At 40.9% G+C, this 24,559-nt stretch overlaps 1 protein-coding gene across 2 annotated transcripts; it reads right to left on the bottom strand.

The window, feature by feature from the left end:
• Positions 1-18,479: 18,479 nt before the first annotated feature.
• On the bottom strand, positions 18,480-19,555 carry LOC149240194 (putative protein phosphatase 2C 3). Of its 2 annotated transcripts, XM_089367271.1 has the most exons (3): positions 19,534-19,555; positions 19,331-19,423; positions 18,480-18,715 (listed from the first exon to the last, which is right to left on the bottom strand). In XM_089367271.1, the coding sequence occupies exons 2-3, from the start codon at positions 19,382-19,384 to the stop codon at positions 18,542-18,544; spliced, it is 228 nt and encodes a 75-aa protein (XP_089223397.1). In that variant the 5' UTR covers positions 19,385-19,423; positions 19,534-19,555; the 3' UTR covers positions 18,480-18,541. The 2 variants fall into 2 exon arrangements, with proteins under 2 accessions (XP_089223397.1, XP_089223396.1); XM_089367270.1 differs by lacking the exon at positions 19,534-19,555 and having other exon boundaries at positions 19,331-19,487.
• Positions 19,556-24,559: the final 5,004 nt, after the last annotated feature.

Raw genomic sequence — 24,559 nt, 5'->3', positions numbered from 1 at the left:
GTTGCACATACCCATGAGACTGTCACAACAATTAGTGCAACCAGCATACTAGAAGAAACTCCTCAAATGGAAATTTCAAATCTGCCCGCTGCAAGAATGGCTGACACTTTAGGCATCAACCACAAGCAAGAAATCACATGGTATTTAGAGTTTGATGGCTCTGTTAACAAGTTAGGAGCAGGGGCAGGTGTCTGGATTCACAATACACATAACAACCATGCAGAAGGTCATGCCTACAGACTGAATTTTAAATGCACAAATAACATGGCAGAGTATGAGGCTCTGTTGTTAGGCCTTAAACTGCTCAAAACTCTAGGAGCTGCAAAGGTGTCTATTTTAGGAGACTCTGATTTAATCATACAACAGATGAAAGGTAATTTTGTTACCAACGACAATAGAATGAGAGCCTATAGGGCTGCTGCCACTAATATACTCGATGCATTCACTGAATTCAAGCTTGACAAGATTTCAAGAAATCACAACATTCACGCTCACAGCCTAGCTACTTTTGCAAGTACATGTAAGCTTCCCTTTGACCCAAACCATCACTTCACAGCTGAAATAAAACATAGGCCCACTGTCCCAAATAACGTTAAAGATTGGCAAGTATTCGAAAATGATGCCCAGATTAATAATTTCCTTACCCTTGAGCATGAATTTTCAAGTATTAACATAGATATGGATGCTATGACAGATTCAGAACGGCAAACAAATGAAAATCAGCAAACTGTAACCGCTGCAACAGCAAAGCAAATCCTGAAACCAACTATTTTTGACAAACAAAACATAGAACAACTGAAACAACTGCACTTGGAAGAAGTAGACAAAACAGAGGCAGAAATCATTGAGCTGAAAGATAACTTTTTGCCTGCCGGTCTAACCCCACTAGAAGACATGTTTGACGCTAATGATGTTCCTAGAAAACCAAAATTACAACCACTGAACGCTGACATAGAAGAACACAACATTGGGACAAAAGAGAATCCCAAAATGATCAAACTGTCCAAAAATTTACCACCTGATCAAAAGCCCAAGTACATTGATTTGTTCAAAGAGTTCCAAGATGTATTTGCTTGGAGTTATGAGGATTTGAAATCCTATGACACCTCGGTGATCCAGCACACAATTCCCTTAAAACCAAACCAGAGACCCTTCAAACAGAAACTTAGAAGAATTAACCCTATGCTCCTTCCCCCGATTGAGAAGGAAGTAAAGAGGATGTTTGAAGCAGGCATCATAGCACCCATCAGATTTTCTGAATGGGTATCCAATCTTGTTCCTACAAGAAAAAAGACAGGTGAAATCAGACTTTGTGTAGACCTCAGAAATTTAAATCAAGTTTCCTTAAAAGACCACTATCCGTTGCCCAAAATGGACCACATCCTATAGAGGGTAGTGGGGTCATCTAGAATCTCTTTGCTAGATGGTTTTTCAGGTTTCAACCAAATACTTGTTCACCCAGACGACCAAGACAAAACTGCTTTTACCACACCGTGGGGAACATTTAAGTATGTAAAGATGCCATTTGGACTTAAAAACGCTGGTGCTACCTTTCAACGAGCAATGGATATTGCATTTGCCAAAGAAATACACGATTTCCTAGTTGTCTACCTTGATGACTTAACCCCATTTTCAAAATCAGACCAAGAGCACCTTAGACACCTAAGGCAAATATTCATGACATGTAGGAAATATGGCATTTCCTTAAATCCCAAGAAGTCTCTGTTTGGCCTCGAAGAAGGCAAATTACTTGGCCACATCATATCAAAAGATGGCATTAGAATTGATCCTGAAAGAATCCAAGCCATCCTCGAAATCCCATATCCAAGAAACATAAAAGAGCTGCAAGCATTCCTTGGGAAAATCAACTTCTTAAGAAGATTTATTCCAAATCTAGCTAAACTGATACGACTGCTAAGCAACATGTTAAAAAAGGATGCCAAGGTAAAATGGTCTCTTGAAACCAAGCAGGCATTTGAGAGTATCAAATCGGCCTTAACACAAACTCCTGTCCTCACCAGCCCACAATTTGACAAAGATTTTATCATATTTCCGTTTGCATCTGATCACACAATAGCCGCTGTCCTTTTGCAAAAGGATGAACAGGGAGCTGAAAAGCCAATCGCTTTTTTCAGCCGAGCATTAAGAGACGCCCCTTTGAAGTACCCAATAATGGAAAAACAGGCCTACGCCTTGGTTAAGGCCATCAAGGATTTCAGAGTGTACATACTATATTCACACGTGATTGCCTACGTCCCACACGCTGCTGTAAAAGACATATTGACACAAGAAGGATTAGAGGGCAAGAGAGGCAAGTGGATTGCAAACATCCTTGAATATGACATAGAAATAAAACCAACCAAGCTGATAAAGGGACAAGGTTTAGCTAAACTGATGTCCGAAACAAATTTTGAAGCCTTAGACATTAACCAGCTGGACAATTAATCGGAGCTGGCGACTCCACAGATCAGTGAAATATTTCTGCAATGCCCTTGGTACACTGATATTTGCCTTGTATTGTTAAACCTGTGTGCTCCCACAGGATTGTCCAGGACCAAGAAAAGATTTTTGAAAATGAAGGCTTTAAAGTTTTGTGTTATAGATGGTGCATTATTTTGGAGAAATCATGAAGGTATATTGCTTAATTTTTTAACCATGAATGAAACTAACAATGTCATGAAAGAATTCCATGCAGGTGACTGTGGAGGACATCTATATTGGAAGTCCACTGCTGATAAAATTCTAAGGGCTGGTTTCTACTGGCCCACTCTTTTTGCAGATGTAAAGAAGTTTGCCATGTCATGTCACAAATGCCAAATCTTTGAGGGCAAGAGAAAGTTGTTACCCCTGCCCCTTAAACCTATCTCAACAGAAAAACCTTTTCAACAATGGGGTCTTGACTTCATTGGAGAAATCCATCCCTCTTCCTCAGGCCAACACAAATGGATCCTAACAGCCACCGACTATTTCACTAAGTGGCTTGAAGCCATTCCCTGTAGGCAAGCCAATGACACCATCATTATCCAGTTCCTTGAGTGCAATATCCTTTCTAGATTTGGCTGACCTGATAAAATCATCACTGACAATGCCGCTGCCTTTAAGTCCAAAAAAATGATCAATTTCTGCCACAGATTTCATATTACCTTGGGCCACTCTACAGCCTATTACCCTCAAGGTAATGGCTTGGCCGAATCATCTAACAAAAGCCTCATCAACATCATAAAGAAAGTGCTAGAAGAGAACAAGAAGAACTGGCATAAAAGGCTGGTGAATGCCCTATGGGCAGACAGAATTTCAAGCAAGAGATCCATTGGGATGAGTCCTTATGAGCTGGTATATGGCATGGAGGCCAGATTTCCTTCATCCCTGGGCATTCCTACTATCAAGCTGTTACAGGAAATTCAGGCTGAACCAAATGACATTCAAAGAAGAATCAATCAGACCATTCATCTTCAGCAAACCAGAGAACAAGTTTATGACAGAGCTCAAATTTTGCAAGAAAAGCTTAAAAAGATGTTTGATAAGAGAGCCAAGGCTGAGGATTTCAATATTGGTGACAAAGTTCTAAGATGGGACTCAAGAAGGGAAGACAAAGGCAAACATGCCAAGTTTGATTTCCTATGGAAAGGGCCATTTGTTGTTTCTGTTGTTCAGGGAAATAACACTTATTTTCTCAGATCTATAGAGGACGACACTGCTGAAGAAGGCCCTGTGAATGGCCGTATGCTGAAACATTACCATGATCCCTTTTAAGGGATACGGTGCAGCTTTGTATATATCTTTGTACAGTCTTATTTGTATATATCAGCACTCTGTGTTTTATTTTTGTATAAGCAGGCCGATTATTTAAGGAGCAGCAGTAAATTTAGAAGACACAGCCAATGCGAGTAGTCCAGTTTTAAAAGCTCTGTCTCTACACCAATTTCAGCAAAACAACAAGAGGAAAACTGTCACATTACAAGCAATTCATGGTAGCAAAGAACTATTTGCAGTCAAAGGCATGTTCCAGCAGCATTGTACATAATTATCAAGCACGCAGAAGAAAGCAGGCGATGCTGCACAGTTCACAGTAATTCAGTTGAGGAGGAGGTTGTTCATAGTTCAAAGTTTTACATTTTTAGCAGCCAGAACAAATGTTTCCAGTCTACAGCAACCATAGAAGATCAAGGCAGTCTGACCTGCTGTTCTTGGCTTTTCACAAGGAAAAGCCATCCCCAAGTGGAACCACTGTTAGCCTCCTGTTGCAACAAGTGTTCATTTTTCATGATTGACATTTTTACAGGCCAAATATGTCATACTTTGCAAACTGCAGTGTTCCATATTTCCAGAAGAGACCAAAGAAGAAAGTCATGGAGTGTGCTAGTGATCCGGATTTAAACAGGAACGCAACAAATTACAGAGATAACCATATACACAAAGATGCAGCGGAAATAATACTTCATTTCATTAATGGAAAATAATGAAATATGCTTACAACCAGAAATGGAAATAAACCAGCTAGGGCGATGGTAGCTTATCTCTGAGAAGAGATGTGATGGCTACATGCCTCTAAACTGTGTTACAATGAGGCTCGAAGGCCTATTTATTGTTGAGAAACAATGGAAAACCCTTAACATTCCAAAACCTAACCCTAGGAGATGAAACGCCAAACTGTGGGCCCCGTTTGGGGGTAAGTTGGTACATCAACTTCCCGGGGTCGTAACTTTGGCATATGATCTCCGTTTGACGCGTACAATAGCTCATTAGAAAGATCTATCCGAGCACTATCATTGTTGGAACGGGCAACATCGGTCCATTCCGACCCATGTTGCCCTCGGATTACCCAAAAAACGTCGTTTAGGGCCTCAAAACGGCTCCGGAAGTTCAGGACCCGAAAAACTGCTGAAAATAGTAAGTTGTGCTACAATTAAGGAAACTGAAAATGCTGAGAAAGACAATGGTGGGGGTCTAGGTGGACTTGGCAGGTGGCCACCAATATCCACCTGGATCATTCCCCCCCCCTTAGGAAGCAATGGTCCCCATTGCATTGAGCTCCTCCATGAGATGAGGAAACTTCTGCTGAACTTGTTCCCTGGTGAGCCACTTGCCCTGCTGAAGGAGTTGGCCTGCTTTGACAACTCGATACAGTTGGATATTCTGTTGGCGAGTGTTCTTGATCTGTGTGTCCATGATCCGATCAGTTGCAGCTTGTTCCATGCAATCTGGATTTAATTCTGTGGGTTTGAGCTGTTCTGCAATGTCGGATGTGTCTAGCAATGGTGGAAAGTATGGCCGAAGGCGGTCCACATTGAACACTGGGTGCAGGCCAAGGAATGGGGGAATGCTGAGCTCAAATGCATTGTCTCCCATAGCCTTAGTAATGGTGTAAGGACCATATTGGAGTGGTCTCAATTTCCGATAGGCTCCAGTAAGGCGTTCCTTTTGCAAATGCAACCAGACTTTGTCGCCCACCTGAAACTTGTGTGGCACCCGATGCTGATCATGTCGCTGCTTGTACTTGGCATTTGATTTCTCAAGAATGTCATGGACCTACTGGCGAATATGTTGGATGTGCTCAATGAAGCTGGTGGCCTTATCTGTTTCGGACAAGACATGAGTTGAATTCATGTGAGTAGTTGCAAGTGGCATGGCCACATCAATGGGGCATAGTGGCTAGAATCCCAAACCCACCTGAAAATGGCTATGGCCAGTGGAGCTGTGAAGAGCTCGCTTGTAGCTGTGCTGAACATAGGGGAGGCTCTCGTCCCATTTGCGTGGATGCTTTGAGTTATACATGCGCAGAATGTGCACAATCATCCTATTGACAACCTCTGTCTGGCCATCAGTTTGAGGATGGAAGGCTGTGGACTTCGTGAGTTTGGTGTCCAGCATTGACCAGAGACTGGACCAAAATTTGCTGAGAAACCGACTGTCCTGATCTGAGATGATAGACTGTGGGATCCCAAAGTGCACCCACACTCGTTCAAAGAAGAGTTTAGCAGTGGCTTCTGCTATGATATTCTTCTTGCAGGCCACCATAATGGCCATTTTCGAGAACCTGTCGACGACCACAAAAACACAGGCATTTCCATGCTTAGTGGAAGGAAGGCCTGACATGTAATCCATGGAGATGGATTCCCAAGGTCGACTAGGGGTAGGCAACGGGGTATAGAGGCCGTGCTTCTTAATGGCCGGTTTGGCAATGGCACAGGCAGTACATGATCGGATGTACTTCCCAACATCCTGTCGAAGATTCGGCCAATAGAAATAATTTTGCAGTACTGCCACTGTTTTCTCGACCCCGAAATGCCCAGCAGCTCGACTGTAGTGTGCTTCCCAAATCATCTTGGCACGCTCGCTTGAAGGAACACAGAGGTGACCGAGGTGGCATAATAGGGCATCCTGGAGGTGAAAATCTGCAACCTGCCGACGCTCCAAGAGTGTCTGGTATGTGTGACCGAATTCTGGGTCGCTTTTGTAGAGAAGTGGCCAATCAGAAGTCTCGTGCCCACAAGAGTTGAGCACGGTGGTTAGCGCCATGATCGGTGGTCGACTGAGGCAATCTGCAACATTATTGGTGCTGCCCTTTTTATACTTGATATTCAAGTGAAACTGTTGCAGGTATGCAGACCACTTTTGATGGCGATCATTCTGCAATTTCCCTTGGGTCTGTATGAACTGAAGAGGTCGGTGGTCTGTGTGGATGACCGTTTCCTTCCCCAAAATGTAATGCTTCCATTGTCGGCAGGCCTGTACAATGGAATACATCTCTTTATCATAAGTGGGGTACTTCCGGACTGTGTCTAAAAGTGTTTCACTGTGATATGCCACTGGATGTCCATGTTGGGTAAAGACTGCCCCAATAGCATAGTCAGAGGCATCTGTCTCGACCTCAAATGGTTGTTGTAAATCTGGTAACGCGAGCACTGGTGTTGTGCAGAGGCGATCCTTCAACTCCCTGAATGCCTTCTTTTGATATTCAGACCAAAAGAATTTTGCTTTCGCCCCGCCCTTAGTGACTTGACTCAAGGGCCAAGAAATATGAGAAAACCCCAACACAAACCTGCGGTAGAAGTTGGCAAGACCTAGAAAGCTGCGGAGCTCTGTTAGAGTGGTTGGAGAGGGCCAATCCCGAATGACTTGGATCTTGGCTGTATCGACATGCACCCCCTGTTCATCAATGATGTATCCCAGATACTGAACCTGGGTCATGCCAAAAGTGCATTTCTCCAAATTGGCACATAGCTTGTGTTGCCGCAGTGTTTGGAGAACCTGTCGGATGTGGTGGAGGTGCTCTTCCCAACTCTGGCTGAAGATCAGAATGTCATCCAAGTATACTACTACAAAGGAGTTGGTGAATGGCCGCAAGATGTCATCCATTAGCCTCATAAAGGTTGCAGGAGCATTCGTCAATCCGAAAGGCATGACCAACCATTCGAAGAGGCCCTCCTTGGATTTGAAGGCAGTCTTCCACACATCAGAGGGTTCGATTGGTACCTGGTGATATCCTGACTTCAGATCGATCTTGCTGAAATATTTCGCCCCCTTTAGTTGGTCTAGGAGGTCATCAATCCGTGGGATCGGGTACCTATTACGGACAGTGATCTTGTTCAGCGCCCGATAGTCAATATAGAGTCTCCACGTCCCATCCTTCTTCTGTACCAACACGATCGGGCTCCCACAGGGCGATGAACTCGGACGAATGTGACCTTTCTGCAGGAGCTCCTGAATCTGCCTCTTGATTTCATCGTTCTCCAGAACAGAGCACCGATAAATTGGTCCATTGGGTAGCGGCGCACCTGGGGTCAGATCGATGGAGTGCTTGACTTGACAGTGCAGAGGAACCCCTGCCGGGGAGGTGAAGATGTCCTCGTACTCCTCCACAATCTTGTCCATCTGTAGTTGTTGTGCAGAGGGGCCCCGTTTGGAGGCTGCAGCCACTGTATTCTTCTTTCCTTGAGGGCGTATCATCAGGAAAACAAATTTCCTGGTTTTGGAAATGATCTTACTACATTGTTTTGCAGTAATCAAAGAGAGGGCGGCAGGTGGTGCTACCTTTGGTATCCTGACCAACTTATTTCCTAATGTAATAATAACAGCACGGGGCCTTGATTCATACACAGCATGTCGCTTCCACAAGTATGGTTGTCCTAGTAATACATCACAAACTTCAAGGGGAGCAATGTCACACAATACCTCATCCGTGAAGGGCTTGATGTTGTATGGAAGGCGACACTGCTGGCTCACGCGAAGATCTCGTCCTTGGTGAAGCCACCCAATGGTGTATGGTTGTGGATGTGCTGTGGTCGGTAAGCCCAACCGCTTCACGACCTCTGCCGAAATGAGGTTCTTTTGACTCCCGCTATCAACAATGAACTGTATCGGGGAGCCCTTTACCCACATCTGGGAGTGGAAGAGACGCTCCTCCTCCTCTGGATCTTCGGGTTCATTTTTCTGGATCTTTGCGGTAGCAACAGTGGCGCTGGGGTCCGCATCAATGATCTGCTTCCCTTTTTCATACCCCTTATCAGGTTCTGACTCAGAGTCGGAACATGCATCTGATTCTGAAACCTTTAGCTCAGCCACCAGTGACTGCTTGGCCCGACACTCACTTGTGTTGTGAGTGGAGCTCTTATGGAACTCGCACCATTTTCCAGTGTCCTTTCTCGGCTTCGCGGCGCTGTTCTTTGCTTGCAACTTCGGCTGGTTGTCTTGGGCTGTCCCGCCTTGGCTTTGTCCTTTGTTCTGTGGTTTAGGGGCACCTTTCCCCTGCTTTGGATTCGCAGATCCAAAGTCTCGCTTCTTTTGTTTAAACTTCTGCTCGACCTTGACGGCATACCGGTATGTTGCGCCGAGCGAGGGGATGTTTAGGAATTGTATTTCTTCCTAGATGTACTTGTGCAGGCAGCCACGGTATTTGAGTATCAAATGTTGCTATGAATCCTTGATACCCAACTTTGTGCGAAGGGTATGGAAAAGATTGGTGAACTCCGGCACGTCTTGGTCCCTTCCTTGCCGCAGCGTGGTCTACTTTATGTATTCATCCTCATAACTCCCGACAGGGTAGTACTGCTCCTTGATGGCATCCCGGAACGAATCCCAGGTGGGTGCGGCTGAAAATAGTGAGCCAATACTTTCATCCTTCTGCTCACAGTAGGTTTCCCACCAGTCCTTGACGTGGGGGGCTGCTTTGAGGAGAGCAAAAACAATCTTTTCCCGACTCGAAAATTCATGAACAGAAAAATAACCCTCTAGCAGATTTAACCATTTATCTACGGCATCTGCGTCTATTTGACCCTCGAATATGGGGATTTCAAAATTAACTTGTACCTTAAAGGGTGTGGCGTTTCCAGAGTAGCTGCTGGAAGCCGATGCGTTGCTTCTGGGTAGCCGCTGAAGGATCTGGGCAAAGCTGTCCATCATCGCGTTCCGTTGTCGCTCGAGGGCTTCTTCGAGCAAGATTTTGATGGGATCTCCTGCCCCCTCGTCTTTCTTCTCGTCCGCCATGGGAGGCCGTCGGGATTTGCGAGGCTGGTCTTGCAAAGGTTCAACCAGTTCGAGCCCTAACTCCTTATATCCCGACCTTGTTGGGGACATGCAAAGAAAAACAGAGAAAAAGCAGACCGCTCTGATACCACTGATCCGGATTTAAACAGGAACGCAACAAATTACAAAGATAACCATATACACAAAGATGCAGCGGAAATAATACTTCATTTCATTAATGGAAAATACTGAAATATGCTTACAACCAGAAATGGAAATAAACCTGCTAGGGCAATGGTAGCTTATCTCTGAGAAGAGATGTGATGGCTACATGCCTCTGAACTGTGTTACGATGAGGCTCGAAGGCCTATTTATTGTTGAGAAACAATGGAAAACCCTTAACATTCCAAAACCTAACCCTAGGAGATGAAACTCCAAACTGTGGGCCCCGTTTGGGGGTAAGTTGGTACATCAACTTCCCGGGGTCGTAACTTTGTCATATGATCTCCGTTTGACACGTACAATAGCTCATTAGAAAGATCTATCCGAGCACTATCATTGTTGGAACGGGCCCATGGAATGGACCCATGTTGCCCCTGGATTCCCCAAAAAATGTCGTTTAGGGCCTCAAAACGGCTCCGGAAGTTCAGGACCCGAAAAACTGCTGAAAATAGTAAGTTGTGCTACAATTAAGGAAACTGAAAATGCTGAGAAAGACAATGGTGGGGGTCCAGGTGGACTTGGCAGGTGGCCACCAATATCCACCTGGATCAGCTAGTCCAAATGCCACTGCTGATTCCAATTTTGATGAGTTGTTCCAGTTTTGAAGAGTTTTCATTTAAGGGAGGTCCAAACAGTTTAATCTTGGTCTCCCTAGGTTTCAATTTCCTGTTTTAGAATATAGAGAATGTATCTGTCCAAACAGTTTAATCTTGGCAGATTTGTAGATAGGTAGAGAATCAAAGGGACCCAACTGCTTAATCTGGGCCCTAGCAGAAATAAGTGTAGATTTAGATAGCAAACATTCAAAAGAAAAATTGTAAAGCTGGGTCTGCAAGTCTAAGTGCACCCAAATCAAAAGAAGAAAAAATGTTAGGTGAGTAGGCTGGGTAAGTAGCTGTGTGGTTGCAGAATGATGATTTATGATCAATTTTGTGTTATAAAGTGTTTTATCTTTTCAGATCACAGTTATCAGGTAGTTTTCATCTGAAGGAGCTCAAGCTGGACATCACTAACTTCCCCTTCTTCTAATTCCCCAAGTCACTTACTAATTTCCCCAAAGAGGTCAAGATCTGCTTGATTCCTCTTAGTTTCATCATTCTCCATGTCATTTGTCCTGGTGAAGATCTCCTTCACTCAAGGATTCTTTATTTCTCATTTATGAGTCACTTTTCCCTCGAGGATTAGCCTAAGGTCCCTTACCTTAGCGTCGGCTTATCATCTCCATATTAACTACTAACTCTAGTATATAACTCCCTATCATTTTTCCCCTTCCCTTACTAAAACTATGTATATAAAACTCCCCTATGTAAATATCCCCTCCCTGGCAATATAGCCATATTTCTTCTAAGTCAGGGAAAAAATGGTCCATCAGGGGCTGTTTTTAGCCCATCCGTGTCATAGTAGGAGTTAGATGACACCTGGTCATGCTAACAACCTCTCCCCTAGCCCTAAAACCCTTAAAAAACCCACTTTTTGCTCCCTTACCCTAAGTTTTGTGCATAAAAACATTAACCCGCGCTCATTAAACCCATATAACCCTCAAACTCCGCCGTTCCCTAAGTTTTAACCCACCGCCGCGCATTATTAAAATTGGAATATTCCGTGTATATTCCCGCCCCTTATCCCTCCGCCGCCTCACCTTCGCCGCCAGCCATCAGATCGCCTGCCCCACAAATCTATGGTGGGCGGGCCTTCCCATCTCCAAGCCGCCCGAAGGTTAGCGTCCGGGAGATGGGCGGTATTCCCACCGTACTCCTGCCACGCGTCGCCTTCTGGGCTGTGGCGGAGCCCCCTCCCCCAAAACCACCTCTGTCCAAAGGCGGTGCGCCCCAAAACCAGAAACCGCCTCCTGCCCAGTGACGTCACCCGCTTGCGTCACCCCCCTGCCCAGTCACCATGACACGTCATCCACCTGCGTGGCCTCCCGCCACTATACCGCTGAGTCACCCTGCCACATGTCCTGCTACCGTGTCCCCTGTCGTACGTGATGACATCATCATGCTGACGTCATCCTGCCACATCATCCGCCGTACGAGGTCCCTCATGCTGACGTCATGTTGACGTCATCACCAATTTTGGCGCGAAGGGCGAAAATCGCACTCTGGAGCCCCGTAATCAGTTTCTGAGGCATTTTTTGATGCCCCTAGCGCAAATCACACATCGCTGGATAAATTAGGCCAAAATGGGGAATCTCTTCATCACGCAGCCCCCAACAAGCCCGAAAGGCGCCGAATGACCCGTTTTTCTTCGCGAAGCATGCAGAAAGGAGCAGAAGACAGTTTTGAAGGAAACCGACGGCCGAACAGCGGCCATTAAATGTTGATTTAACACACAGCACGTCAGAGCAGCAGCCCAATTTATTGTCAAAGAGTATCAGAGGAAGAAGAAGAGCCAAAGAGTATCAGCCAAGATTTTTTTAGGGGCTCGAAGCACCTGAACATTAATGAGTTCCCAGAAAGTCAAGACAAGATGCGTAGGCCCATCCTTGCCCTCAAATCACAATTAAAGCATTCAAAGCCACCGGACAACAAAGAAGCAGAAACCCATTCTCATTTATTTCAGAAAACACTGCACCAAGCCACCGAGGACAAGCACATTCACTTCATTTGATACGGCAGTCCTCAGCGTAGCCAAAGATATTTTCATACATTTATTTCGGATAGGATTAGGTCAAATTAGTCATTCTTTAGGACCTGATTAGGTCAAGATGTAATAAACAAGTTGTAGAGAGTTTTCCCTATATATACCGCCCTCAGCATTGTTTCAAGGGTTGGTAAATTGGTATTTTTCACTAGAGACTCGCACTGTATACCTGAAGTTGTTTCTGTAATCAAAGATTGCCGAAAGTTCTGAGAAGAGACTGTTTGATGTGTTTTTAATGATTTTCTGGAGACTGGAGATGGAATTATTGTGTTGTGACCTGATACAATAAGTGCTTCTTACCTCTGTTTACTGTTTACCATTATCTAAATAGCAGAAAGAAAGATTAGCTTAGAATTTGTTTAAATACACTCTAAGCTCAATTTTTGCTGCTTCTTTATGTTTTCCTCCGAATGAATTGGTAATGAATATGAATTCTTTCTGGCTCATATTTACCCCGATTCACCTGTGTGGGCCTATTATCTAGGGATTCTTTACTGCCCCTAGGTAGAACTCTGTTATCTTCCCCTATTAAGCTGATTGAGGGATTCTTAACTGCCCCTCATTACTTAGCATTTACCCCATCCTTTAAATCTGAAACATTGTTTCATTTGCAGCTGCCTTGCTCCATTTTCTCTCTGGTGACCAAGAAAACGCACCAGCGGTCCTCCTTTCGACTCCACGCCCAATGGTTTGAAATTTTCAGACTATGCTCAGCCTCTCTACCTGAGAACATCAATTTTCCCACCAAAAACACAAGCAAAAACCCCGAACTCAATACCTAGCCTAAAATCCTTTTCAACATAGCTAAATCTGAAAGAGAGAGCCCTCTCTGATTGCAGGTGAGCTAGAACCTGCAATCCGAAGTTGGTTTGTGGTTACCTCGGCCGTATCCCTCACTCCAACCTGGGGACAACCTGAGTGATAACACAATGCACATCCTTCACCTAGAGAACAAATTCAAGAACCTCCTGCGATTTATGATTTATATTATTCAGAGAAGGATGAGATTGTCACAGAGGTTCAAAAGGATTTCTTTACCAGCAAGTGGAAAGAAAGCTCCCAACAACATTTTTCAGAGAATCTCCCAAAGTTGAAGGACCAAGCAGTGTCTGTGACTGCCTAATGCAGAAAGGTTCCTGGTAGGAATTCTCAGTAGACTCTCCAATATATTATTCTTAGATTTTAGACAATGAAGATTCTATTGAAGATTTCCAAGAAGTTTGTCATATTGAGAAATGGGTAGCAAATGATTAGCAGCGGGATTTTCTTGAAAAATATAAGGTTGAGGAACTGAACAATATTTGTGGCTACCTTGATGAAGAAGATATTGGTCAACAAAATTTTCATGAAAACAAGGTGGGTGCAAACTTTTCTTGTCAGTTCTATGATATTGTAGTTTATTACATGACCATATTCTTAGGTCACCACCAGAGGTTGTTTATAGAGCATGCATCATGTTTTTTATTTGAATACTTTTCGTGGTGCATGCTTGCTTTGATTTTTAAATTTTAGTAGCATGAAGGCATTAGTTCCAACACCAAAATGTTGGCCTAGTATCATTGTAGGGATGAAGTAACTTCGGTGAATTGATGTCCAGTAAATAAGCAGGAGTTGTATATAAATAAACTAATTAACTAAGTAATTTTATTCTAGTTGTTAGATTTACTTTTATGCATTTTAGTTCAATGAGGAAAGTACTCCCTGCAAATAAAGTTTCATGGAGATTTGCTAGTTGTCTAAGTGCATTATAAATTTTCTCTCTATGTCTAATTGTGAAGGTTGTTGGTCTATAGGTTCTCACCACCTTTCAAGCAAAGTATTGTCCTTAGGTGGAGCGAATGTTATCACCCTCTGTAAAATGTGTTCTTAGCTATTAAAAGAGGGAAAAAGAGCAAAGATATTTTCAGCCATATTCCAAGACAAAAAATAACTCAAAGATAATTTATACCCCCTCCAAAGGATACTTCTCAAAATTATCTTTCCAATAGTAGATAAAACTCCTCAAATGAAATCTGGAATCAAAAGTTAGAACATATTGAAGCTACCCATGAAAAACCAGAAGACAGAGAAAATCCCTATTGGCGATCAAAGGTACAAGATGTAACGTAATAGGGGAGGAATTTTGCTAATATGTGATTAGCAATCCTACACAACAGAGGTTGAAGGCATTAGAGTGTCAAGAGATCAGTGCATTGCAATCAATGATCAAACAGATGAAACCCTTTCATGGTTATAATATCACATAGAGTCCCAATTGCGATTAAAGTCACCGGGATTTGAGCCTCTAGCATTAATGTTTTAGGAATGACTTGAAAAATTAACAAAGGAAATCAGTGAAAAAACAAGAAGAGGGCTGACCTTTTCTCTTACGTTGAGGGGGCCACGTGGCTGAAAATAATTGGATCAAATAAATGAAACATGGCTACACATGATTGGTTTTGATACATGACACTTGGCAACATATGGTTGGTTCCGATAAGGGGCATGGGGCAGTTGACATCAGCATAACGTGATGGTATGGTGGACACGTGGCAGGAAAATTTGGCATTTTAAGGGGTATTAAGGGGCCAAAATAGGGTGACACATGTCACCACTCACAAGGTGACAAGTGGCAAAGGATGAAACCACATCAACGATCGATGGTCGAAGGATGAGAATTGTCACTCCTAGTGAAGGTTCTGATTGCGATCCACCAATAGAGGGCATTCAACATAGAGGCTGGCCTGCAATTGCATATAGAGATGAAGATCCAAGGGCTTAGCATAGACGGTGATCGATAATCAGTGTTCAGCGAAACAACGCATCACTCTATAGTGAAACCTCCAATTGCAATCTTCCAATAATGAGGATCCTATTTTGTGCTAGCAGATGGTCTAGAAAAACTTAAAGGATCAGTGGCACCTAACCATTCATAAAGGAAAATAGTCCCTGAACAGGAGTCTAAAGGCCCTAATGCCTTAAGGCTAACTACCCAGTCATAACCCTCGGTTATATGGTGAAGAAGTACCGAAAAGGATCGAAGCAAAAGGGGCATAAAGGGAACTCTATTTGATCATCATGGATTTCAAGCAACCTCATATTCACTTTGATGATAAAGAAGCCAAAAATTTCCCTACCTTTGAACTCGACATCACTCACCTAGAAGGTTTTCAAAATGGCCCTTTCGGCATTCTTAGCAAAAAGAAATTCCCTAGTGGATTTTTCTTCTATTGTTGGTTATTGCAATCATGTCTCTTCATTTCATGAATGGAATACCTATTTCCCTAACTTCAATGGAAACACAGATAGAAGGCTAAAGCAACACCAAAACATCTTAAGGATTTTCATGAATGCATGGAACAACAGGGTATTATTTTTGAAGATGAGCAAATGAAATTGTTCATGCACTCTTCAGAAGAGGCTTCTAGAATTTGGTAGAGAACAATACCTTGTGGAAGCATATATTCCTTAAAGAGTTTTCATATGGTATTCAATCATTATTGCAAAATATTATATCCATCATGTGATTTATTTTAAAATTGTTGTGCATGTTTCAATGATGAAGATATTGTTGAGGTTAATGACCCCGTTGAAGATGTTTGTGGGGCTTCGTTCCAAGAAAACATATTCTCGCATCAATAAGCATCACCCAATGATCAAGAAAGAGAAGAAGGAGAAATCGTAGAGCTGCAAATAAACCCTCAGATATCTCATTCAGTTGAAGTTGATGATTCTCCTTCTTATGATATATATGGATCCAATGGAGAGTCAAGTGATGAATAGCCACATCAATCCAAATCATGGGAAGCTACACAAGAAGAGGAGGACCACCAATCATAACTTTCAAGTTTCAACCCAATTCGAAAAACTAGCGATTTCCAGCTTGACCACCATTAACAAAGACCCAATAATCTCATAATTTTGAAGTAAATTCACCATTTAGAGATAAATTAATGAAGCAAATATTCCAAAGAAAAATGTCATAATTATCAACTCAGTTGTAGACAGCAGGCACCAACAGAATTGCTGATGAATCAGAGACAGTACTGCAGATATGTTAGCAGTCTACACAAAATAGATAACAATGGACACATATACTCAGGTAAATTGAGAGCTCTAATGGAAGCAAAATAGAATATGCTTGAGAGCCCCAAAGCAGGCAGATCTGGTGTTCAACCAAACACCACCCCAGCGTAATAACATCCTCAATCTGGCAATAAATTGTGATTATGGATGAGTAATCTAGTCATAATTTTCATTCTATACTTTACGCCTGAAAATTCTCTGAGGTTTTCCACTTTCTTGCTTTGGTCTGAACCTAAGTCACATGGTTTGGGGTTCAAGTTCAGGTTCAATAATGATTAGGTTTGATTCGAGTTTGAATTTCTTGATGAGGTTCGCTATATAGCACAAGATAGTAAGAAATCAACATCAATAAACATAAAAAATGCTATCATGGACTTCGAAACTGCAAGAATGAACTACAAGTGTGAGCTGTGACATCAAATTATGAGCTTGAACCATGGAATTGGTCAATGACCTAGAGGTTCGATGAGGTTTGCCAAACCCCAAGAGAAAATTTAGGTTTGCCGAATTTTGGATGGACTACAAGTGTGAGTTGTGACATGATGTTATGAGCTTGAACCATGGAAATGGTAATGACCCAGAGGTTCGATGAGGTTTACTAAACCTCAAAAAAAAAAATTCAGGTTTGCTGAATTTTGAACCTCAAAGTTGAAGTTCGGTGAACCTTGTGACATAGGTCTGAACTATTTTTGAATTGGCACTTGGGAGATTGTGGCAGGTTAAGGGAAGGAAAGGAGGCCCAAGGGCAGAGCCTCCAAATGCTCCATAGCAGACCTATCGACTCGGAAAGGCTCTTGAACAAGGGTTGCAGAGATGATTAAGATGGGATTGAGCCAGGGGGGGGACGCCCACCCTGGTTACTAGAGAAGGATAGACTTGGAATGAGAAGACAATCGCATTTTGTAGACAGTCCATCCAAGCAGAGGATCCACAAATCGCTGGCTAGAATTGTGGGGAGCCTTATGAATGGAACGGTGGAGAAAATGGCTTTCAAATCTAAGCTTAGAGAAATAATGTGGGAAATCAAGAAGGAAGCCATGGCAAAGCTCCAAGAGATGATGTGGAATGGTAACTAATTGAGATGAGCTACAGACGTCGAGGGAACAATGGAACACTGATATGAGTTGGAACCACTTCATGCATTCAACTCGAGACCACGTTGTTACAGAGATGGTTATCATAGAAATGAAGTTGGAATCGAGACAAACTGCAAACATCAAGAGGAGAATGGAACATTGATTTGAGTTGGAACCACTTAATGCGTTCAACTCGAGAAAACACTGTGACAGAGATGGTTATCATAGAGATGAAGTTGGAATCGAAACAAACTGCAGACATCAAGAGGAGAATGAAACACTGATGAGAGTTGGAACCACTTCATGTGTTCAACCTGAGACCAGGCTGTGACAGAGACAGGTATTGGAAAGATGTTGGATATTTCCAACCAGAAGAAGATAATTGACCAGGTGGGAACACTTCTACAAGCAAAACCCATACCTGGGTGTTCTGCACTTCCCTTAGTTCGGACAACAATGACAAACTCTGGCAACCAGAACAAAGGCACTCCTCCAAAGAGTTTCAGGGAGCATTGCTGACCCCTCCTCAAAGATTTCCTGGACAATGTCTATATCTAAAGCCATCACTTCATCTACACTTGGTGATTCATCTCATTCTACCCCTTGTACTCTCTGAGAATGACCATTTTTCTTGTAAATTCGGCACAACACCCAATCATCAAGCTGGACCATATCTGTAATGTAAAGGTTGCATTCATTATCATCATGCAGTTTACTGATTAATTGTATATGTTAGTGTGCCAGAATTATTGCATATGATATTTCCAAATCAACTTTTATATGGTCATATTGTATCTCTGTATCAGCGGTATCACAAAAGTCTGAGTTGAATTTGAATTGAGATTGTTGCCAATTTGAATAATATTAGAGACTGCAAGTTAACTGATAACTTCATTTGGATTTCCTTCTGAAAAAATTATTAAATTTGCCTTCCTTCTTAACTGGAGCTGGTGGTGCGGATTTCTCAGGTGGGATCAAATCCACTACAATGCATATAGTGTCGTCCCTAAGTCCTCTTATCCTCAAAGCCTCCTACAGCTAAATCAGTTAGGCTATGATAGAAAATAAACTTAAAGATGGTGACATTGATCGCTTATCCTTGTCAACAGTATTTGTACCTTAACAATTTGTTTTGCAGCAAGTTCTGCTGGCAAGCCTCGGCAACAATTTGCAGCCTTCTCAGAGCTCAATGCATCCCAAACACCATCAGTTGCAATGATAAGCCTTCCTCCAGCATTCGATAGCTATTGAAACAAAAAATTACCAATCTAAATCAGACAGACACATTGTGACCAGGTATTTTTTTCCTCCAGTAAATGGATAAAATCGGTAAAGGATTAAAAGGGAAAAACAAAACAGGAAGAACAGAAAAAACGAAGATCTATATATGTACTCTCTTTTTATTTATACAAGATCGCGTATTTGTTAGCGAGAGCTATTTCAAACAATTGATCTCCCTTCAGTCCATAGGATTACAATTTTTTTTTGAAATCCTAGATAGCTATTTCAGACAATTGATCTACCTCCTGTCCATAGGATTACAAAATATTTTTGAAATCCTAGATATAAAAAAGTCAGAAAGAATAGTATATCTTCTTTATTGTTACCTTCTTTAAAGTATGTTCAGAGTTTGAACCCTTTTAGGTAGGTTGAGAGTTTTACCCTGATTCTAAATAAAGTTATCTTATTAAAGATTAGATAAATCTATATCAACTCCAATCCCAAAAAAATTACTACATAATTAAAAAGCTTCCTCTCTTATATGTTAGGGTCATAACCAAGAACTTCATCACCAAATGTTCATCATCAAATGCCCACTGCAATTAATTAAATTCCTTGTACATAGAATCCATGATTACCTGTGAGAATCCCACTGTAAGATTTGCCTCTAGGTTTCGGATGGGAAAGACCATTGTTGGGACTTATTGTATCAGTTTGAGTATGTGAATCACCTACAGCAAATCCAACCAAGCAAACTCAGCAAAAAAATGAAACTACAACAAATAATAGACCTTCAATAAATTGAAACAACCATTACTCCTTAAACCCAAGACAAACCCACCAGGTTGTCTGGTATTCTGTGCAAAAAATCATATTCTATGAATTTGTTTGCCTTCTTAATTTTCTATTTAATTCACCTCTTATTATAATCCTCATAAGCATACCTAAAGTAATTTTTTTAAAAGCCAAGACCAGAGAGCATCTGTATTAATAAAAAAGGGCAAGTTGTAGCATAGCCAAGCAGTTGAATACATTGTTCTAACAAAATTCAAATGGACTGTTTTAAGTGGACTGCACAAACCAAATTTGTCCTTTTAAGATTGATGACAATTTTTTTTACAGATGACACAGGTGTAAATTTGACAAAAACATCCTAATCACAATAATTACCCAAAAAGACTTGAGAGATTCAGAGGGTGATGCAACTTGCCAGGTTCATTGGATCTGTCCAAGGTTGGACTGGTTCCATAGCTGTTGTCTCCATTGTTTCATCTTGATGTTGAATTGTGCTTTCTTCTTGTAAAACTGTGTTTCCTTCATATTTCACTGATGGATATTTAAAAAGCTTCGAGGCTGACTTGAAATGTTTGTCGGGAGGTTCGAAGAAGGGCACATTCTGATTCCAATTGTGGAATTATATGTTTCAAAATGGCCTGCGATGGAGGTCAGAGAACAGAATAAAAGGATCAAAATTCCACCGAGAGAACAGGGTAAGCTGAAGCATTGCAAAAAATGGAGAACAGAGCAACCATTGCTCACTGGAGCCCTAAAAAGACCAGTGCCTGGAAACGTTATCCCACCAACAAAACATGAGACCCTACTGAGCTAGGGAACGACATGAAATTTAGAAATTGACCCTTAGGATTCCAATTTTTTTTCCAATGGCCTTGTTTGCATTTATGAGGGAATGGGAGAATTTTATGCTATGCAAAAAGGGCCACTTCTTGTTTAATTTCGAGGTGGATGTACTGTAACTGTAGATTCTTGATCATAGGGGAAATAATCATTGAAAAATCCCCAACCACATAGAGAATGAATTTAGCCAGAGTTTTTTTTCCCATAAAGAAAAATATCATGCTCTTCTATTAATTAAAAAGGAGTATATATCATCTTTTACAAAAAAAAAAAGGTATTTACGCTGCTTAATATGACTATGACATACAGACCAGGGTTGCAGAAAATAACAACAAAATATAATTTACAGAAAAGAGTGGCCAAAAAAAATAATCATCCACTGATATCACAGAGACTGATATAAAAAGGTGCAACAATTTGGTGAAAACAGTAATCAGTGAGTTCTGCAAGCCAAAAAGACACTTGGAATAGATTTCTAAAAGGATGTAAAAAATTGACAGCAAACCAAATATGTCAAAGATAGTTGCAATATTCATTTTGGAGGCCTATTAGATGAACAGGGTGAAGACAGTTCTGATCGTATGGAGATTGTTGACTTGCGGAGATGGGAATTCTCCCACTATTCATTATATGATAGTCTTGTCTCCCTTCAAAAAAAAATGAAGCCTTCTTTCGCACTAAGAGACCTTTTCGAAAGTATATCTGCCCGCTTGTGGCGAACCTGGGCTTTGAGGAAGGTAGCAGAGGAAAGGCTCGCTGGAATCAGAAACATTGTATCCACAGATTCCTGCGCTTGACATACAGGGGCTGCACATTTTGAATGCTTCATCAGTTTTATTCCATTCGATTTCAAAACCCCCACGCAGAACGTCCCAAAGTTTCTGCAAAGTTAAAGAAGATAATTGTTGCAGGACAGGGAATCGAACAGTTGAGATGCAGGGAGCCCACTTGATTCCTTCCAGATCTGAAGGAAATACCCATGTACCATTATCATTACCAAAAGGGACATTCAGCACAGGCAAATTTCCTATTGCCGGGCATCCTATTCCCAGGGTTATACTTTGGTAGGACGAACCAGCAAGTTTAAACAGAGAGGCAGTGAGATTAACAGGAGCTTGCGGAATGCCACAGTCTGTAAAAACTGTGCCACTGGCGATTTTCATACTGTTTTGATTGTAGCCCAAAACCCTGTAGCTCACGTTGTTGATTGTGAGATAGGGCGTGCTGGATTGACAGTAGATTTGAAACGCATGGTGGCCGCCTCCTAATTTTGCTCTGCCGAAGGCATACAATATGTTATCCATTGGGTTGGGAGACAAAAGGACAGTGTGAGGATCAACGATCCAACATCATTCAATCGTCTAACACCACAAATCTACGATCAACAATAGGACACGGCATCGGTTGGGGTAATTCATTTCAAAGGGAAACGCCTTACGGCGTAATAATAAAATCTAATTTATTTTAAATATATTCCATTAAAACTTATTCTCATATTTTATATATTAAAATCATATTGTAGATATAAAAGAAAGATATTTATATATATAATCGTGAAAGATTTTCATTTTTTTAATAAAATAATAATAGTAATGAGATCGACTTCCTTTCCATTATATTGACATTAAAACTTTTATTTTTTTATAGATTAGAATCATATTTTCGATATAAAAAAAAAAGGAGATATATTTGTTGAAGAGGAAAGTTGAAAAAAAAAAGTTCTATGTATAATTTTTTAAAATAAAATTTAATAAAAATATTTAAAATATATATATAAATAATGTAATTGTGTAACTTAAAAAATGGCTTTTATATATATATATATATATATATATATATATATATATATATTTTTAATAGAACTTTAAATTTCTCTAACATCAATAGAAAAGTCACATGGAAAATGTAGCTATGTAACCTTTAAAAAAAATAATAAAATTACAATGCTAGAACTTTAAAAAATAATAATAAAATTACACTGCTAGAACTTTAAAATAAATAATAAAATTACAATGCGGCAAAATAACACGATTCTTCACCACAACACCATTGAAATGATCCATCTTTTATATTTTGAACCTAATATTATTTTTTATAAAAATGTAATGATATTTTATTTTTTATAAAATTAAAAATAATTTATAAGATTATTAGTTGTTTTTTGTTTTTTGCAATTCAATTTTTTTCTTATCCAAATTGATGATGAGCTAGTCTAACTTTTCAATGATCCCTTGGCTAAAAAGACAATGGCACGAAACAGATGCTAACATATTCCCATAACTTTCTCTGATATCTTTGAATGCATCACACTCCAAAATGAAATGTTTTTCAGATTCCACTGCCTCAGGCCTGTAAAATTCTTCCCAAGCTTGATTAGGTCTTTTTCAGTGTCATGTTTCACACCGAAGTTGATGCAAGTTGGTCCTTAATTGAGTAATAAGAACCTTTGTCGTCGAAGAAATGCTAGCTCCAGTGAACTCTTTTTGTTGTAGATCACAGGTAGGGTTGAGTTCGTGAATGTAGTATTTATTTCTATATACCCAACCCTTTTCCCCATAACCTTTTAGGAAACTTCTCCATAACAAAATTCTTTAGCTCCTTGCTATTTGTGGGACAAGAATTGAGGTAAATATTCCATTTTGCATCCATGTGTAGTTTTGTTTCATCCATGTTTTATTTCTTTTACTCATGTCTTTTTTGAAAATAACATTAGGCCATCTACCTACTCCCATTTTCTCAATTCTTTTTAGATATCCATAGCAATTGTTTCCATGGGAGTTGCTCCTGTTTCACTCAACATTATCTCATAAGGTACTGAAGTTTTTATTTTGAACTTCTCATTATCAAGCATTTTTGGATTTTCTCAATTTTTTTCCATTTTGAGAGGGTGTTGCTAGCCCACAATTCACAACCATAAAGTATCACTAAACAAACTAGGAGTCCAAAAAACACTTTAATTGTTTTCCAATCCCATAACTCTGGCTCTCTACATCTATTTTTAAGAGCATAATACTTTCCACCCTCCTAAAATTTTCTTCTTTCTGCAATAGTCTAAATTAAATTTATTGCTAAAATCAATTCAGAGGCACTTATACTCATTTACTTCTTCAAGAATATTTCCTTAAAAATAAAATATACTAGTACTTATACTCATTTCCTTCTTCAAAAATATTGCCTTGAAAGAAAAAAAAATGTTACATAACACTTATTTTCGAAGAATATTGCCTTCAAAGAAAAAAAAAATATGCTGACCATACTTATGTCAACCGAAAGTTTCATTAGTCAAAATGGATAACCCGGTCAATGTTCTGCAGAACATTGAAGATGGATAAGGCTCTCTCTTGCCTGCTACGTTCAGATGTAATGGGGTCGGTGTGTAATTACAACCTTGTCAAGGCAGGCGGAGAGAATCGTGGACCATCAGCGGAGACTGAGCGGACGTGCTGCACGGGCCGAGTGGAACAACTCAATCAAATAGACACGTTCCCTTTTATCGGGATTAATGATATGACATAGTAGAATTCAACAGATGTAGAAATACCGTTATATATATATATATACCGGTGTCGATGTGATGCAGGAGCACCAACCCCACCTCGTTTCTTGAATGCGAAACCTCGTTTCCTGAATGGGAAACCTCCAAACTTCGTTTCTCGTCTCTTTGTTGTTTCTCGTTTCCTTCCCGTTTCTCGTTTCTGGTAACATAACCTCCATAAAGTGCAGCATGGAAGTTGTTGAGGAGGACACAAAATTCCCTTGATTTTTATATAATTTTAAATGTTTGGAAGCCTCTCGAATGCTAACGTGGCAGAGGAATGAGATTCCTCACGCTCTTAAGTTTTGTCCTTTAAATAGGTTGTCTGCAAAATTGTCACTGCGACAATGCAATGAAATAACCAAACCAAGAAAAGGGCCTAATATGGTGTAAAAATGGCAGTCGGGCTCTGAGAGGTCGGGCCATGTAATCTCGTTTTGTTTTAATACAAATATGGCGTGTTTTCTTTGGTATTCAACTTACGTTCCTCTTTTTTATGGTTATAGTTTTTCCTGACCACTGTATTTGTAGGCTGCAAGAATAATCTTGTTTGCAGAGCCAAGTCAATTACCACGCATTCGGCTGATGGATTGAGTCGTTGCAGGGGCCAAGGGTCGAGCCAAAGTGTAGAACAATTTCCACCCGGAGGAGACCATGTCTAGCTAAAAAGTGCAAAAAATAAATTTGATTTGTCGAG

The sequence above is a fragment of the Pinus tabuliformis genome, chromosome 8 (assembly GCF_031772625.1).
Source record: "Pinus tabuliformis cultivar Carrire ecotype Pingquan chromosome 8, CPIR1, whole genome shotgun sequence".
Classification (NCBI taxonomy): Eukaryota; Viridiplantae; Streptophyta; class Pinopsida; order Pinales; family Pinaceae; genus Pinus; species Pinus tabuliformis.
The sequence above is the reverse complement of the archived record's forward strand: the minus strand, read 5'-3'. Positions and strand labels throughout refer to the sequence as shown.

Bases quoted from the DNA above. Each gene is read 5' to 3' on its own strand.
- LOC149240194 (XM_089367271.1), bottom strand. From the start codon at position 19,384: ATGGTCTTTCCCATCCGAAACCTAGAGGCAAATCTTACAGTGGGATTC. The intron at 18,716-19,330 runs GTAATCATGGAT...TTGTTTCAATAG, and splicing joins TTACAGTGGGATTCTCACAG to CTATCGAATGCTGGAGGAAG.